This window comes from Lactuca saligna, chromosome 3 (genome assembly GCF_052625555.1).
Source record: "Lactuca saligna cultivar CGN05327 chromosome 3, ASM5262555v1, whole genome shotgun sequence".
NCBI lineage: Eukaryota > Viridiplantae > Streptophyta > Magnoliopsida > Asterales > Asteraceae > Lactuca > Lactuca saligna.
The window spans coordinates 24,428,338-24,443,653 of record NC_136419.1 but is presented as its reverse complement, the minus strand read 5'-3'; the positions used below and the strand labels follow the sequence as shown (position 1 = coordinate 24,443,653).

Sequence of the window (15,316 nt, the reverse complement as noted above, 5' to 3'; positions counted from 1 at the left end):
TGTGTGTGTGATGTGCTGCTATCGTGCAGACTCCTTCGCCTTCGATGAAGAGGTACCTGAAAATAAAATTAAAAATTGTAAGCACAAAACTTAGTGAGCTCCCCCATCATACCACATACCATACATAGCACATACTGTCTAACATATCTGGGTACTAGCTACCCCTTCAGTCCTGTCGACCGGTATCTATCCTAGCATATCAGGGTGTTAGCCTACCCCTTTGGTCCTGTCGAACGGTACCATGCCTAGCATATCAGGGTGCTGTCCTACCCTTTAGGTCGTTTCGAAGAGTACCTTGCCTAGCATATTAGGCTGTTGGCCTACCCCATCGGTTCTTTCGACTGATACCTTGCCTAGCATATCAGGGTGTTGGCCTACCCCTTAGGTCTTTTTGACCGGTACCGAGGACTATTTCACCCCCTACTCTAAGACATAGCAACCCAATGCATAAGCATATAAAGCATATACTTCCTACCTTATCTGAATGTTGTCATACCCTTTCAGTCCTATCGACCCGTACTGGGGTCTATCCTGCCCCTCCTATCACATATCGCATAACATCATAGCATACTAGCACATAATCATGACAGATAGCAACATACCGGATAATTATCACAAAGACAATCATCTCTACTATAACTCTTACCAATGGACTGGCCTTGGTTCCTTAGACCTACTTCTACTAGAAGGTAACTCACCTCAATTTCATGTAGTAGCTGAACTATCCTCGCTACTGGGATCAACTCCTCTCAAACTACTACACGTAAGAATCTTCCTTAATTACCCTTTTATACTCATAACCCTTTCAAGGGTCAACCCAGGTCAAAGTCAGAGCCAAGGTCAACACCCTGGTCAAAGTCAACCCTTGGTTAAAGTCAACATTTGATTGACTTAACTCGCTGAGTTGGTCCACTTATTTCAGACTTCGTCCTTGAAGTCTGCTGCTGCATTTGGAAAAAGCTTGGGTAGTGCTCCCTCATCTCATCGTCTGGATCCCAAGTCCATTCCGAGCCCTTGTGATGCTGCCATTGCACCTTTACCAGCTCAACCCTCTTGTTCCTCAAATCCTTCGACTTCTTGTCGAGGATAGATACTAGTCACTCGATGTTGTTCAGGCTATCATCCACCTAAATATCCACTAGAGGTACCATTCCATAGTCATCTACCAAGCACTTCCGCATTTGGGAGACGTGAAAGGTACTCTGAATCTAGCTAAGCTCGGCTGGCAAATCCAGCCTATATGCCACCTTGCCCACTTGAGCTACAACCTTGAAGGGACCGATGTACTTGGGGCCCAACTTGACCCGATTCCTTAACCAGATGACACCTTTCCAAGGTGATACCTTTAGGAGAACCATATCTTTGACCTGAAATTCTAGGTCCGATCGGCGCTTGTCAGCATAACTTTTCTGCCGACTCTGAGTAGTCTAAAGCCTGCTCCAGACCTATTGGATCCTCTCCGTCATCTTGAGTATCACTTCGGTACTCCCCATGACCCTCTGTCCAACCTCACCCCAACATATCAGGGTTTTGCACTTCCTCTCGTATAGCATCTCGAAGGGAGGATGGCTAATACTCGCGTGATAGATGTTATTATATAAAAACTCTGCCAAGGGAAGGTAGGTATCCCAGCTGCCACCAAAGTTTAAAACGCATGCCTGCAAAATATCCTCTAGAGTCTGAATGGTCTGCTCAGTTTGACCATTCGTCTGCAGGAGAAAAGCGGTGCTAAAGTGCAGACAAGTACCCAACTCATCATGAAGCTTCTTCCAGAACATGGAAGTAAATCGCACATCTCTTTTAGAAATCATAGAAACTAGAACTTCGTGCTGGCTACTACCTATCGAATTTAGATGTTGACCAACTTCTCAGTTGAAATCCTCTCCTGAATCGATATGAAGTGGGCACTCTTGGTCAACCGATCCACGACGACCCAAATAAAATCAACTCCTCGTTCGGTTCTGGAAAGCTTTGTGATGAAATCCATAGTAATATCTTCCCATTTCCACATAGGGATGTCCAATGGTTGCGTCTTGCCATGAGGCCTCTAGTGGTCGGCCTTGACCTTCCTACAGGTCAAGCATCTCTTAACGTAACAGGCTACATCCCGCTTCATACAGGACCACCAATAATCAGGAAGAACATCTTTCTACATCTTTATCACCTCGGGATGGATGGAAAATCTTAACTTGTGGGCCTCAGCCATCAATATATATCATACTCCTCCCCAGTACGAAACCCAGACCCTCCCGTGCATGGTTAGTAACCCTCGATTGTCATAGTCAAACGAAGTCACCTGACCTACGATCCACTCACACTTTAGGCACTCCTCCTTTATACCCTCAACCTGCGCCTCAACGATTTACTCCAACAGTGGAGTCGCTACCGTCATCCTCAAGAAAATATCTCTGATCGGGGCTCCCTTATGGCTAAGAGCATCGACTACAATGTTGGCCTTCCCCGGGTGGTAGAGGATCATACAGTCGTAATCCTTCACCATATCTAGCCACCGACGTTGCCTCATGTTTAGATTTTCCTGATCCGTAAGGTACGTCAAAGTCTTGTGGTCCATATAAATGGTACATCGGACCCCATAAAGGTAATGCCGCCAAATATTGAGGTTGAAAACAACCTCCCTCAACTCCAAATCGTGCATCGGTAGTTCGCCTCGTGAGGCTTCAACTGCCAAGAAGCGTAGGCAATGACATGCCTCTCTGCATCAATATTGTGCCCAAACCTAAAATAGATGCATCGCAGTACACTAAATAATCCTCCATGCCCTCTGGCAGGGCTAGGATCGGCGTCTCGCACAACCTCTGTCTCAATGTCTCAAACGCTGCCTACTGCTCAAGCCCCCAGCGAAAGACCACAACCTTCTTCGTCAACCGGTTCTAGGGTACGACTATCTTGGAGAAGTCCTGAATGAATCTCTGGTAATAGCCTACCAATCCCAGGAAACTCCGAATCTCATATGGAGACTTTGGAACCTTCCATCTCATCAGGACCTCTACATTGGCCAGGTCAACAAAAATACTGTTTTGGTTGACAAGGAGCCTAAGAAACTGCCCCCCGTGCAACCAAAACTCACACTTGGAGAACTTAGCATACAAGCTCTCCCTCCTCAGAGTATCTATCACCTCTCACAAGAGCTCCTCGTGTTGCTCCTATTTCTTGGAATCAACCAAGATGTCATGAATGAAAACTATCACAAACCGATCCAACATCGGTTTGCATATGCAGTTCATGAGGTCCATGAACACAGCAGGAGCATTGGTGATCCCGAAAGGCATCACCACGTTCTCATAGTGGCCAAAGCAAGTTCAGAAAGCAGTCTTCTGTACATCCTCGTCTCTGACCCCCATCTGATGGTAACTTGAATGTAAATCTATCTTGGAAACCCAAGAAACCCAATGTAGTTGGTCGAAGAGATCATCAATCCTTGGGAGTAGGTAACAGTTCTTCATCGGCACCTTGTTCAGCTCCCGGTAATCTGTACACATCCGATATGATCCATCCTTCTTCTTTACAAACATAATCGGGTCTCCCCAAGGTGAGCTGCTCGATCTAATGAATCCCTTGTCTAACAGCTCCTGCAGCTATGTGGACAACCCCTGCATCTCAGGAGTAGCCAACCGATATGGTGCCTTGGCTATCGGAGCCACACCAGGGACCAGGTAGATCCTAAACTCTACGTGTCTCTCCGAAGGTATTCTAGGCAACTCCTCGGCAAAATATATCTGGGTACTTTCGCACAACTGGAACATAACTCATGGTCACCTTACCCACCTCTTGGGTATCCATAACGTAGGCGACATACCTTGCACAACCCTTTTGAAGGTAGCACCTAGCCCTCGTTTCTGAGCATAAAGTCGGTCTACATTGTGGCCTCTCACCCTGAATCACCATCTCTCCTTCACTTGGGGTCCTGACATGTACCATTTGTTGCTCGCAGTCAATCATCGCCCCCATTAGGGCTCAACCAGTCCATGCCTATAATAATCTTGTTCCCACACAAAGGTATGGGAACCAAGTCCACGAGGTAACGCTCTTCATACATCTTCAAAACGCCATCTCTGTAAACCTCTGATGCCCGTACTGATCGGTCGTCAGCAATCTCGACCTCTAGAGGGAAATCCAACACGCCTGAAGACTCAGGAAACCTCTTGCTAAGTGCAAGAGAGACAAATGATTGAGTAGCCCCTAAATCGAATAACAACTGAACTGGGATACCGTTCACATGGAACTATCCTAAACAACACATAAAACATACACATAAATATCATAATTGATAGGTAATAAAATTTATGGAGAAGATATCATATCCGTCACCACATCTGGTGCGACACGTGCCTCCTTGGTGGTCAGTTGGAAGGCGCGAATCCTCACTACTGGAGCATCTGACTTGCTATGTTGGCCATTTGTGATCCACAGGGTTGAGGGAGCTGGTGCCGCTACTGGCGCTGCTAGTGCTAGTCTCAGGCAATCGTCCTTTTTGTGGTCCTTCTAATTGCAATGGAAGCAAATCAGTTCTAATGTCTGGAATGTGGGGGTAAGGCCAGTATATTCCTTGCTAAAGTACCCGGTCATGCTGCACTTGTAGCAGCCCGATGATCCTGATCTACAAACACCCTCATGGTTCTTTATGCACTTCCTGCAGCAGCCCCGACCCTGTTGGCCCTTCGACCTAGTGTCAGATCCCTTGTGTTTCTTCCTCGAAACCCTAATAAACCGCCCAGTCACTACCTTCCTCTTCCTGAGGTGCTCTATATCAATATATCTCTCCACCGCCCTTGTGATCATGTCATCCAATGCTGGGCATGCCGAGTAGCTGACATGTTTCCAAATGTCAGCCCTCAACATATCGTGGTACCGAGTCTTCCTCATCTCCTCATCCCATGCATACTGTGGCACCAGAAATGCCCTCTCCCTGAACATGGCGGTAGTCTTTGCCACCGACTCAGTAGTCTGTCTCATGTCAAGAAACTCGTTGGCTAGCTGCTGAAGGTCCACAATCGGTGCAAGCTCAGCCCTAAACCTGGCAAAAAATCCGACCAAGTCATAGCCTCAATGGATGGGGTTCCCATTGAATCACCAACTGAATCCCACCAATCTCTATCTCTGTCTCTCAGACAACCTGCAACATATCGTACCTTCAACCCCTCCGAGCAGAAGCTCTCCAACTATTACTCGATGTCTGCAATCCATCTCCTAGAAACAATGGGGTCCTTTACCCCGTGAAAGTCTGGCGCACCACAACCCAAAAGTCCTTAAAGTAGAGTGTGCGTGTCCTTGCCTGGCCAGATGCCATGTTACTCCTGAACGCCCTAAGGTGATCCTCAATCAGCTCGATAATCCCTTCCTTGATCAAACCAAAAATCATCGGGGTCGCCTAAAGGATGCCTCTCATGATCTCAAACGCGATGAACTCGCGTAGTCTGTCATCAACTGGTTCAGAACCTGCCCCCGAACCTAAACCTGATCCTATCCCAGACCCTGAACGTCCTGCTTCGTGATGTGTCACCAACATTCTGAAACAAAACATATAATTATCAGGGTCATACATATCTCAAGAGGTTTCACACACTCTACAAGTTCCCTGGTTCTATCCCAGCCCTCCTTGACTCGAGTACGGATCCTAAGCTTTAGTAGGACGGGCCTATACTACCTTCCATATATATATATATATATATATATATATATATATATATATATATATATATATATATATATATATATATATATATACTTTCCTGAAGGATTTATTCGACTTCACCAAGTCCCTTCTACTACTACTACACTCTATGCTAATCTCATCCAAGGCTTACCCTAGGGTAACTCTCCAACGCACTCTCCGCCATCAGTTGCATAAGGATTCCCTGCTATATTTACCTAACTAGCTCGTGAATACCACTACATATCACTAATACCATATAATTCTTTAAGTGAGAGCTCTCTCCCTACAACGGTTAGACTTAAACGAGAACCGTAAAATAGGGCTAAACCTAACCCTCTAAAATTAGTTAGTCCTCATAATATGTAACTTAGTGTATTCGTTTACTATTTAATTAAAGATAACTAGAACTCCTAATAGCACAAAGCAAGCCGAATTTGGGCATTGAGTAACTAAAATCAAGCATATCCTATCCAGGTTATCGTATTACTTACTAATCAGTACTATCATGCAACTCAATAAGCACTTTTGAATCATGGAAGTGACCGTCTTAAACTTTGTCTACCACAACTCTCAAGATCCACAGTCATCATTAGCTACCGCATCAGCAGTCATTGTCATCCGCAATCACTATCTTACATTGTTAGATTAGTCTTTTACCTGTTTGTCTTAGTATACACTCTTTTGTCCAGTATGCCTTGCATGGCTACTCTTAAAAGATAGGACTAATGTAATATGTGAGTCTCTATAAATAGAGCTCATTCTTTCTCATTTATTACAACCAACAACTAAAAAAATACATTGCATCTTGCAATTCATACCTTGTGTTATTTCTCTCATCTCTTTCTTATCTTCAAAGTTCATCTTGATACAACTAAACATCATCTCTCTTCGGACCAAGTCACTAGTGAGCTTTTCACTAAGTTTGATCTCACTTACTAACTTGGTTTGAATGCATTCCTTGTTATGAATCAACTTAAGTGTATACTTGATATAATACTTGTTGTCTTTTATATTTCCTTTACATTTCCGCAACTAACTCACTAATTATCTAACTCTAACTTACTATTATTTTTCAGATTTTTTGACCCTTTGAGATAAACTATTCCGCAACTATACTAGTTCTAATGTTGGTTCAAGTGTGCCTTAAGTTTTTCTCTCAACAATTGGTATCAGAGCCAAAGTGGTTACTCTTTGAAACAAAACTCTGATCTTCAAAAGGCTTTCTATACCACTAAAGCTCATTTAAAAAAAACAACAAAAAAACTTTTCACAATTAGGAAATATGGCACAGTCATTATCTCTCAATGTATCAAACAATGTTGGTGGTTCGAACAGAGCACCAATACTTGTAGCAAATGAATACCATCAATGGTCCCAACGAATGGAGAGATACTTAAGAAGACTTGGAAGAGACATATGGAGGTCTATTGAAGAAGGGCCTCATGTTCCTATTCTTACCCCAGTACAAGCCGATGGAGCCACAGCTAGGCTAGGAGGAAGTCAACCAACCTTGAATCGTGCAACCAAAGACGATCTTGACAAAATGGAGAGTGACACTATTTCTTTTTATGAGATTTCGTGTGGAGTTGCTCTTGACAACTTTGATATCATCATAAACTATAAATTAGCAAAAGAGATATGGGATGTCCTCAAGAACATGTATGAAGGAACTGAACAAGCCCAAGATAAAAAGCTTACTACTGTACTCATTGAGTTTAACAACTTTAAACCTGATGTGGGAGAAAGCTTAGAAGATTCATTCAAGAGGATTAATCTGATAGTGACTAAACTATCCAATGTTGGCACCATAAGAAGCAACCCTGATACAAACCTTCAGTTCTTGAACGGTTTGGGAAGACACTGGATAATAGCTAAAATAATTGTTCAAGGGGATAGGAAAATTCATTCTCTATCTCTCTATAAGATCTACTGAGAACTGCAAGCCCAAGAGTCTACGATACTCAAAGACTGTGTAGACTTCGGTGGTCCACTAGCTCTTGTAGCACAATCTCCTCATTCTCAATCAGATCCGACCTCGTATGACTCTCCACCACAGTCATATGAAGCAGACTCAGAGTATGATGACGAAGAAGAATTCCATAATGCAATAGCTCTTGTCAGTCAACAATTCAATAGATTACCACCTCCTTCTTTCCAAAAGAACCAACAATACAACAAACCACCTTTTAACCGCAACTTCCAAAACAATCACTCTCGTTTCACTAAGAATCCTCACCCTCACCCTTCACCGCATTCCCAAAATACTCAAACTAAATAAATACCAAAGTCCACTCAAATCACTGACTCTTGTATTCCTTCGAAAGAAAAAAGTGATGTTGTGATATGTCACAAGTGCAACAAAGAAAATCATTTTGCCAAAGACTGCAAAGCAAATGTAGTAAAAGATAGAGCATTCTATCTCAGAATGGCTCAAGAAATGGAGGAAAAAGAAAGGGGAAGAGCGTATGTTGCTCAAGTGAAGAGAGATCATCAGGTCTGGTCATCTAGAGATGAAGATGAGGACATCAGCAGCGGCAAAGGAAAGGGCAAAATCTGTATGGTCGCAACTACTGATGAAGATGGCTCCACAAATCTGAAGAAGAATTATTGCTACATGGAGAAATATGGAACACTCAACATTGTCGAACATGTAAAACTTATGATTCAAACTCTAAATTATAGCATGCATGACTGTCAGCCCTTCATAGACACTCTTAATGACTACAATAAAGCGTTAGATGAGAAGAACATTGCATCCCAGGAGATGTTTCACGTTAGAGGATGTTTGGACAACAAAAGACTCAAAATGGCCATGTTAGAAAAAGACTTAATGTTAGAGAAAGATGCTAGGATGTTAAGAGAAACACAATTAGAAATAGCATTGAATTAGAGGGATTTAGCTCAGAGTGAAATTGTATGCTTGAATCTTTTAATTGAAAAGATCTTTAATGAAGGTGAAGCCATCAAGAATCTTGTTAATAATGGAAAAATGGACAATACTTACAATTGGGGTTGGTCCAATGGATATCCCACCACAACGGACTCATCACCCCGGTTCACTCCAGACCGTCCATATGTCCCTCCTGATCATAAATTTCTGTTTCTGGCCAATGACAAAACCTTTTCCTGAGGATATCAAAGGTCACTTTGGTAATAGTAACAATTGTGTTATCGAGGAAATTCTCCCCGAACTTTCTGACCCTATGAATAGCATAATTCATTCCAGTGCTCAAACATCATCCGTGGTTGACGAGGAAGTTGTTATAGAAGGTCCCGAAGCCTCAATGGACTTCCCGTCTCTACAGTCAGACCGCAGTGTTCCTTACTGTAATCATGAACCGCAATGTTCCTTACTGTAATCATGAACCGCAGTCTAAACATTTACCTTCTATCAAATGTCTTGCAAATGTACCCACTCAGACTTATTCCGCCGTAGTTCAAAACTTTGCACCACAGACCATAGTTAAAAGTACTGTAACCATTACACCAATTCATCATGAATTGCCAATCGAAAATTTTGAACTTGGTCAATGTTCCCTGGATCCTAAAATCTCCAGTTCAGATGAATCAAGTCCTCTCTTTACAAAATCACCAAAGGTTTCAAGGAAACCGTAATTAAATGTAACTGACTGCGGTTCTCCTAAAACCGAGGTGAAAAAGGATTTAAAAGAAGAAATTCGATCCCGTGGTAAAAAGCGGGAAACTCTTTCAAAACAAAAGCAATTTAAAAAACCTTCTAAGTCTAAGAATCCATAAAAAATTGTTTTCTCAAATTAACTGTCCAAAAACTATGCAGTCAAGAAAATAAAGAAAAAGGAATGTACAGTTTCCAAATCCATTCCTTATTTATCTGACGCAACCCAAAAGAAAGTAAAGTCTTTTTGTTGCAATGGTTTTCAAATCTATTCCACAGATAATCCAAAATGAAAGGGTATCCTACCTACTCCAACCTTTTTAAAATCACATCAAAAGGTTCAGAAATGGAAAGGTATTTTGCCAACTCCAGCAAAGTCACCTCAAAGTTTTAAGAAATAACTTCACAAAAGCTCTTCACGTGCTTCTACACCTGCAAAACCTGCTAAAACCACTTTTTCAAATCACACCAACACCACTGTCAGATCTCACAATCCTCGGACTGGACACAAGCATACTCCCTCACCGAGACCTCTGACCAAACAAAATTTCAGGGTAAATGACAAAAAATCCGTATGCCAATGTCAGTGTCAAAAGATATCTTCTCATGTCAAATCTCAATTTTTTCAAAAAACTCGTAACTTTTCTCACTCTTACAAAAATCCAAAAAAATCCCAAACACCCAGGACTAGGTTTGAAAGTGGACATGAAACCTATCCCACCAACCTCATATCATGCATCAATTAAAAATTTCTATGTTGCCCCGGGCTCCAAACTCGCTTGGATGCCCAAACTAACTGTTTAATTCTCAGGCTTTGTGCAAGGAGGATCAAGAAGAAGAATGGTTGATCGACAACGCATGCTTCTTGAACATGACCGGAAGATTGGAGTACCTTCGAGATTTCAGGCCAGTTTGCAACGGAGGTATCGTCACATTCGGCAGCAACGCGAATGGGATTATCCGAGGTTATGGTGTTCTTACTATTTTGGAACACTTCTATTCTAAAGGTCGCTTATGTGGAAGGTGTAAAACACAATCTCATTAGTGTTGGCCAACTATGTAAGGTAGGCCATCGGGTTAAACTTGATGACCATTTCTGCTACATAATGACAAGTGATAGGATCACTTTCCTGATCAAATCTAGATCTGAAGGTACTATGTATCCCCTGAATGTCTCTCTGATCATCGGCAAACCACAGCTATGCTTCCTATCAAAAGCATTATCCGTAGTAAGCTGGATCTGGCACCGCATGCTTGCTCATCTCAACTTCTGGTACATCAACAACCTAGTCACAAGGGAACTTTTCCGTAGCCTCTCCATCCTGAAGTTTCACAATGACACTATCTGCCCTACCTGTGAGAGTGGCAAGCAGTCCAAAGCAAGTCATCCTTTGGTGATCGAATCCTTCATCTCAGAACCACTAGAACTTCTCCATATTGATCTCTGCGGTCCATCTACCATAGCCAGTATCCACCACAAGAAATACATATTGGTTATAGTGGATGACTTCACACATTTCACATGGGTCTTCTTTCTTCGACTCAAGTCAGAAACACCGCAGGTGTTCATCAACTTCATCAAGGAGATTGAGCTTCAAATCAAACTACCAGTGCGTCGTATCTACAGCGACAATGGAATTGAGTTCACAAATCATCTTCTAAATAATTTCTTGGTGTCCAAGGGTATAAGTCAAAATTTCTCAGCTCCTTATACCCCGCAACAGAATAGAGTTGTAGAGAGAAGAAATACAACTCTAGTGGAAGCAGCCAGATCAATGCTCAACTTTGCAAATCTTCCTCTATACTTGTGGGCCAAAGTAGTGGCCACTGCATGCTTCGTACATAACAGCAGCATAGTGTGTAAACATCTCAGCAAAACACCATATGAGGGTCTCAACAACATAAATCCTAATGTCCGATTTTTCCATATATTTGGGTGCATATGTTTTGTGATCAACAATCAAGATCATCTCAACAAATTTGCACCTAAATCTGATGACGGCATCTTCCTTGGCTACTCAACCAACAAGGTAGCATATCGTGTTTTCATACGACGTACGAGACTAATACTCGAGATCTTTGACGTAAGTTTCGAAGATTACTATGTCCGCAACACTGCTCCCTCCACCGAAACCAAAGCAATCTTGGAATGTGATCTTCCTAACTCTTCGGGTCCTTTAAACATAGTTACAGTTAACTATGATGATCTCTTTGATCCATTAGAGACTGCTAAGCTATCCGAAGTTCTTGCTTCTCCAGAAGCCCAAATGCAACATGCTGAAGTATCTGGTCCTATGTTATCCGATGATGTGTCTTTAAATACTTCCACCTCGCTGGTTGAAGGGGAAAACTCAACTCCGGATCATACGACAACCATCGAGATTCCAGTACTAGTCGATGCAACTCCGTCTCTCCGCAAAGAATCGCAACCATCAAACGTTTCGTTTGACTTAGATGATGAAAACATAGAGACTATTGACACCAGATCAGACCCAAGAGTTTTCACTTTTCCATAAATCCAAAGGGAACCTTCTCAGGTTCCAGAAGATTTCCCATCCACAGTCCAGGAGGAACCTCTCCCAACTACACAATAAAATGTTAATTTCACTCTAACAGTCCAAGATGACTCTGCATGATGTTCTCAAGTCCAAGAGGAACTTCCATCTCCAACCACAAAATCTTCTGACATTGAATACATTCCCTCTACCGTAGCTGCTGATCATCTACAACCCCGTCTTCATGTATGGACAAAGAACCACCCACTGGATCAAATCATTAGCAACCCATCAGCAGGCATTCAAACGTGATCTTCACAAGATTTATCAGATCACTGTCACTACGCAGCATTCATGTCCATTGTCGAGCCCCGAACAATCAAAGAAGCTCTAGTGGATCCTGACTAGATTACTGCGATGCAAGAAGAATTAGCAGAATTTGAACGAAATAATGTGTGGCAATTCGTTCCAAAACCGCAAGGTCACACCATTGTTGGTACTAGATGGGTGTACAAGAACAAGCTGGATGAATCTGGTGTGGTAGTCAGAAACAAGGAAAGGCTAGTTGCTAAGGGTTGTAGTCAATTAGAAGGAGTTGATTATGATGCAACATATGGCCCGATAGCCAGAATGGAAGCTATACGCATCTTTCTAGCTTATGCATCTCACAAGAACGTTAAAGTACATCAGATGGATGTCAAGAGTGCATTCATTAATGGCGAGTTGAAAGAGGAAGTGTATCTTCAGCAACCTCTAGGATTCGAATGCCTTGAATTCCCAAATCATTGCTACAAGCTCAAGAAAGCAGTTTACGGTTTAAAGTAAGATCCAAGGGTGTGGTATGAGACTCTCTCAGATTTTCTTGTGACGTCTGGCTATAAGAGAGGAATGATTGATCACACTCTTTTTAGAAAATCAAATGGTAATCACCTTATGCTTGTACAAATATATGTGGATGATATCATCTTCGGATGTACAGATCAGGGGATGGTGGATGATTTTGCCAAGCTCATAACCAACAAATTTCAGATGAGCATGAATAGAGAGATTAATTTCTTTCTAGGACTTCAAATCAAATAGATCCCTCAATGGATATTCATCCATCAAGAGAAATACACCTCTGAAATACTGAAGAAATACTTAATGGATAACTGTTCCTCAGCTAAGGTTCTCATGGCCTTCGGTCACAATATTTCTGCTGATCCATCCGGAGAATCAGTGGATCTCAAAACTTATCGAGGGATAATTGGTTATGTGATGTACCTCACTGCAAGTAAACCGGACATTATATTTGAAACAGGCGTATGTGCAAGGTATCAGGCTAACCCAAAAGTGTCACACATGACTGCAGCCAAGCAGATTCTAAGATACTTGAAGGGGAGCAAAGCTCTTGGTCTTTGGTATCCCGCAAGGAATGACTTCAGTCTACAAGCATCTATTGATGCGGATCATGTCGGATGTCGTTTGGATCGCAGAAGTACTTCTAGTGGATGTCAATTTCAGGGTGGAAGACTTGTCAACTGGTCTTCAAGGAAACAAAGTTGTGTCTCACTGTCTATCGCAGAAGCTGAGTATGTGGCCGCAGCCAACTGTTGTTCACAAGTCTTGTGGATGAAAACGCAACTCATGGACTACGGGTACAGAATGCTGCGGATACCAATTTATTGTGAATTAGAAAGTGCCATAGCAATTTCTCACAATCCTATTCATCACTAGAAGATAAAGCACATTGAACTACGTTATTACTTTATCAAAGATCACATCTTGAAAGGTAACATTGAACTAATTTTTGTCAATACTAATGAAGAGATTGCTGATGTATTCACAAAGGCACTTGACTCTGCCAAATTCAACACTTTCTTACAAATGTTAGGAATGATGAATCTGGACCTACAATTCTTTTTGAATTGATAGGTACCACAAACCTCTCTTGGGCTCTGCTTGCAATCCTATTTGGATATAAGTATTATACATAGTTGCTGGATATTTTAGGTACTGCAGTATATTTATGTACTCCAGTACACATATTGTACCGCAACGATATATCATATATATATATATATGTATGTATGTATGTATATATATATATATATGTATGTATATATATATATATATATATATATATATATATATATATATATATATATATATCCTCGAGGTCCTTAATGTTGTTATTTCTGACTCTGTTCAAGTGTGCTCCTCAGTTATTCTACTGCAGTCCTTCTCATCTACAGCACTAAAAAAAAAAAACCAAAAAAAAAAAACAATCTGTAATGAATGCTCAACCTGCAGTGATCACTCCATCCGCAATGACATTAACTGCACTTTCAATCACTTCTTAAATAACTGAAACTTGGTATGCTATTTAATGATCCTTCATTAAATAGGAAAAACATTCTAAAAAAAATCAACATTATTTTAGCAGCACATCACTGTTTCATTCTTTTAAATAAACCTGTATCAGTCCCATTTTGGGTATGATAACAAAAAGAACAGTTTTCCATAAAAGAAATCTTTTAAGAAATCTTTTTTCTTAAATTGTCCCTTCTTCTACCCCCAAAACGTCTAATCTGTTTCAACCTCTACTTTATCCAACGGATCGACCCCCTCACCACACGTTTTTCAGACGTGGGGCAACAGGGTCTGACACATCATTTAATGCTCCATTTTTCTTAATATATAAAAAAAAAATTATAAAAACTTTCATTAAAACATGAGTGGATGGAATTGATTTCCTTAATCAAAATAAAAACCAAATGTTTTTACCCTTATTCTTTAATTAGGGTAAATCCAATAACAATTTCAAATCCGCCCCTATCAAATCTTTCTTTTCTTCCCAAGAAAGCTTTACGCTTTCTGAACCCTCTAAGACGGTCTTCTTCTTCTTCTTCAAACTTTTTTGAAAATGGTGAAATCAAACATCTCAAATAAACAATCCAATGCATTTGCCACTGTTTAATTGACTGGTTCCGAATCCGCTTCAAGGAACGCAATGCCATCAATTGCTTCAAGTACTTTTAGGGTAGTTTTTGATGTGCAGTCTTTCTACAATGAGCCAATCAAGCTAATGATCAAGTTCTTGAAGAATCATCCTCTATTTGGTCCTTTCGATACCTTCACTGATATTGTTCCACTATCGACACTTTACAAATGCGCCTTCTCTGCCTATCGCCCTCTTAACAATCTCCAAGAGGTGCATCTGAATCTTGTGAATGATTCTCTTGTTATTTTGACCAAGGAGAAATTTCTTACTGCCATCAACCTGCTTGTGCATCCTTCAACTAAAATCTTCACTCCAAGTGTCACATACATCTTCTCTGCTCTCTATCAGATGAGACACCAAAAGAAATTGAAAGGGATCAACGAGTTCAAGAACAACTAGTTGCCTGCGGTATGGCAATTTGATTGCCATTTCTTGATCCGGAGTCTGTCTAGACGGACCGGAGGCACTGATAATATGGGTCTCAAGCTTCCAAATCTTGTATGGAGTATCTTCACTGGTCACGATGTCAA

The 15,316-nt window shown here is 41.4% G+C and overlaps 1 protein-coding gene across 1 annotated transcript; it reads left to right on the top strand.

The window, feature by feature from the left end:
• The first annotated feature begins 12,946 nt into the window (after window positions 1–12,946).
• LOC145035270 (secreted RxLR effector protein 161-like) lies at window positions 12,947–13,519 on the top strand. Its single transcript, XM_078983843.1, has one exon. It carries the CDS (start codon window positions 12,947–12,949, stop codon window positions 13,517–13,519), a length of 573 nt encoding a protein of 190 aa, XP_078839969.1.
• Window positions 13,520–15,316: the final 1,797 nt, after the last annotated feature.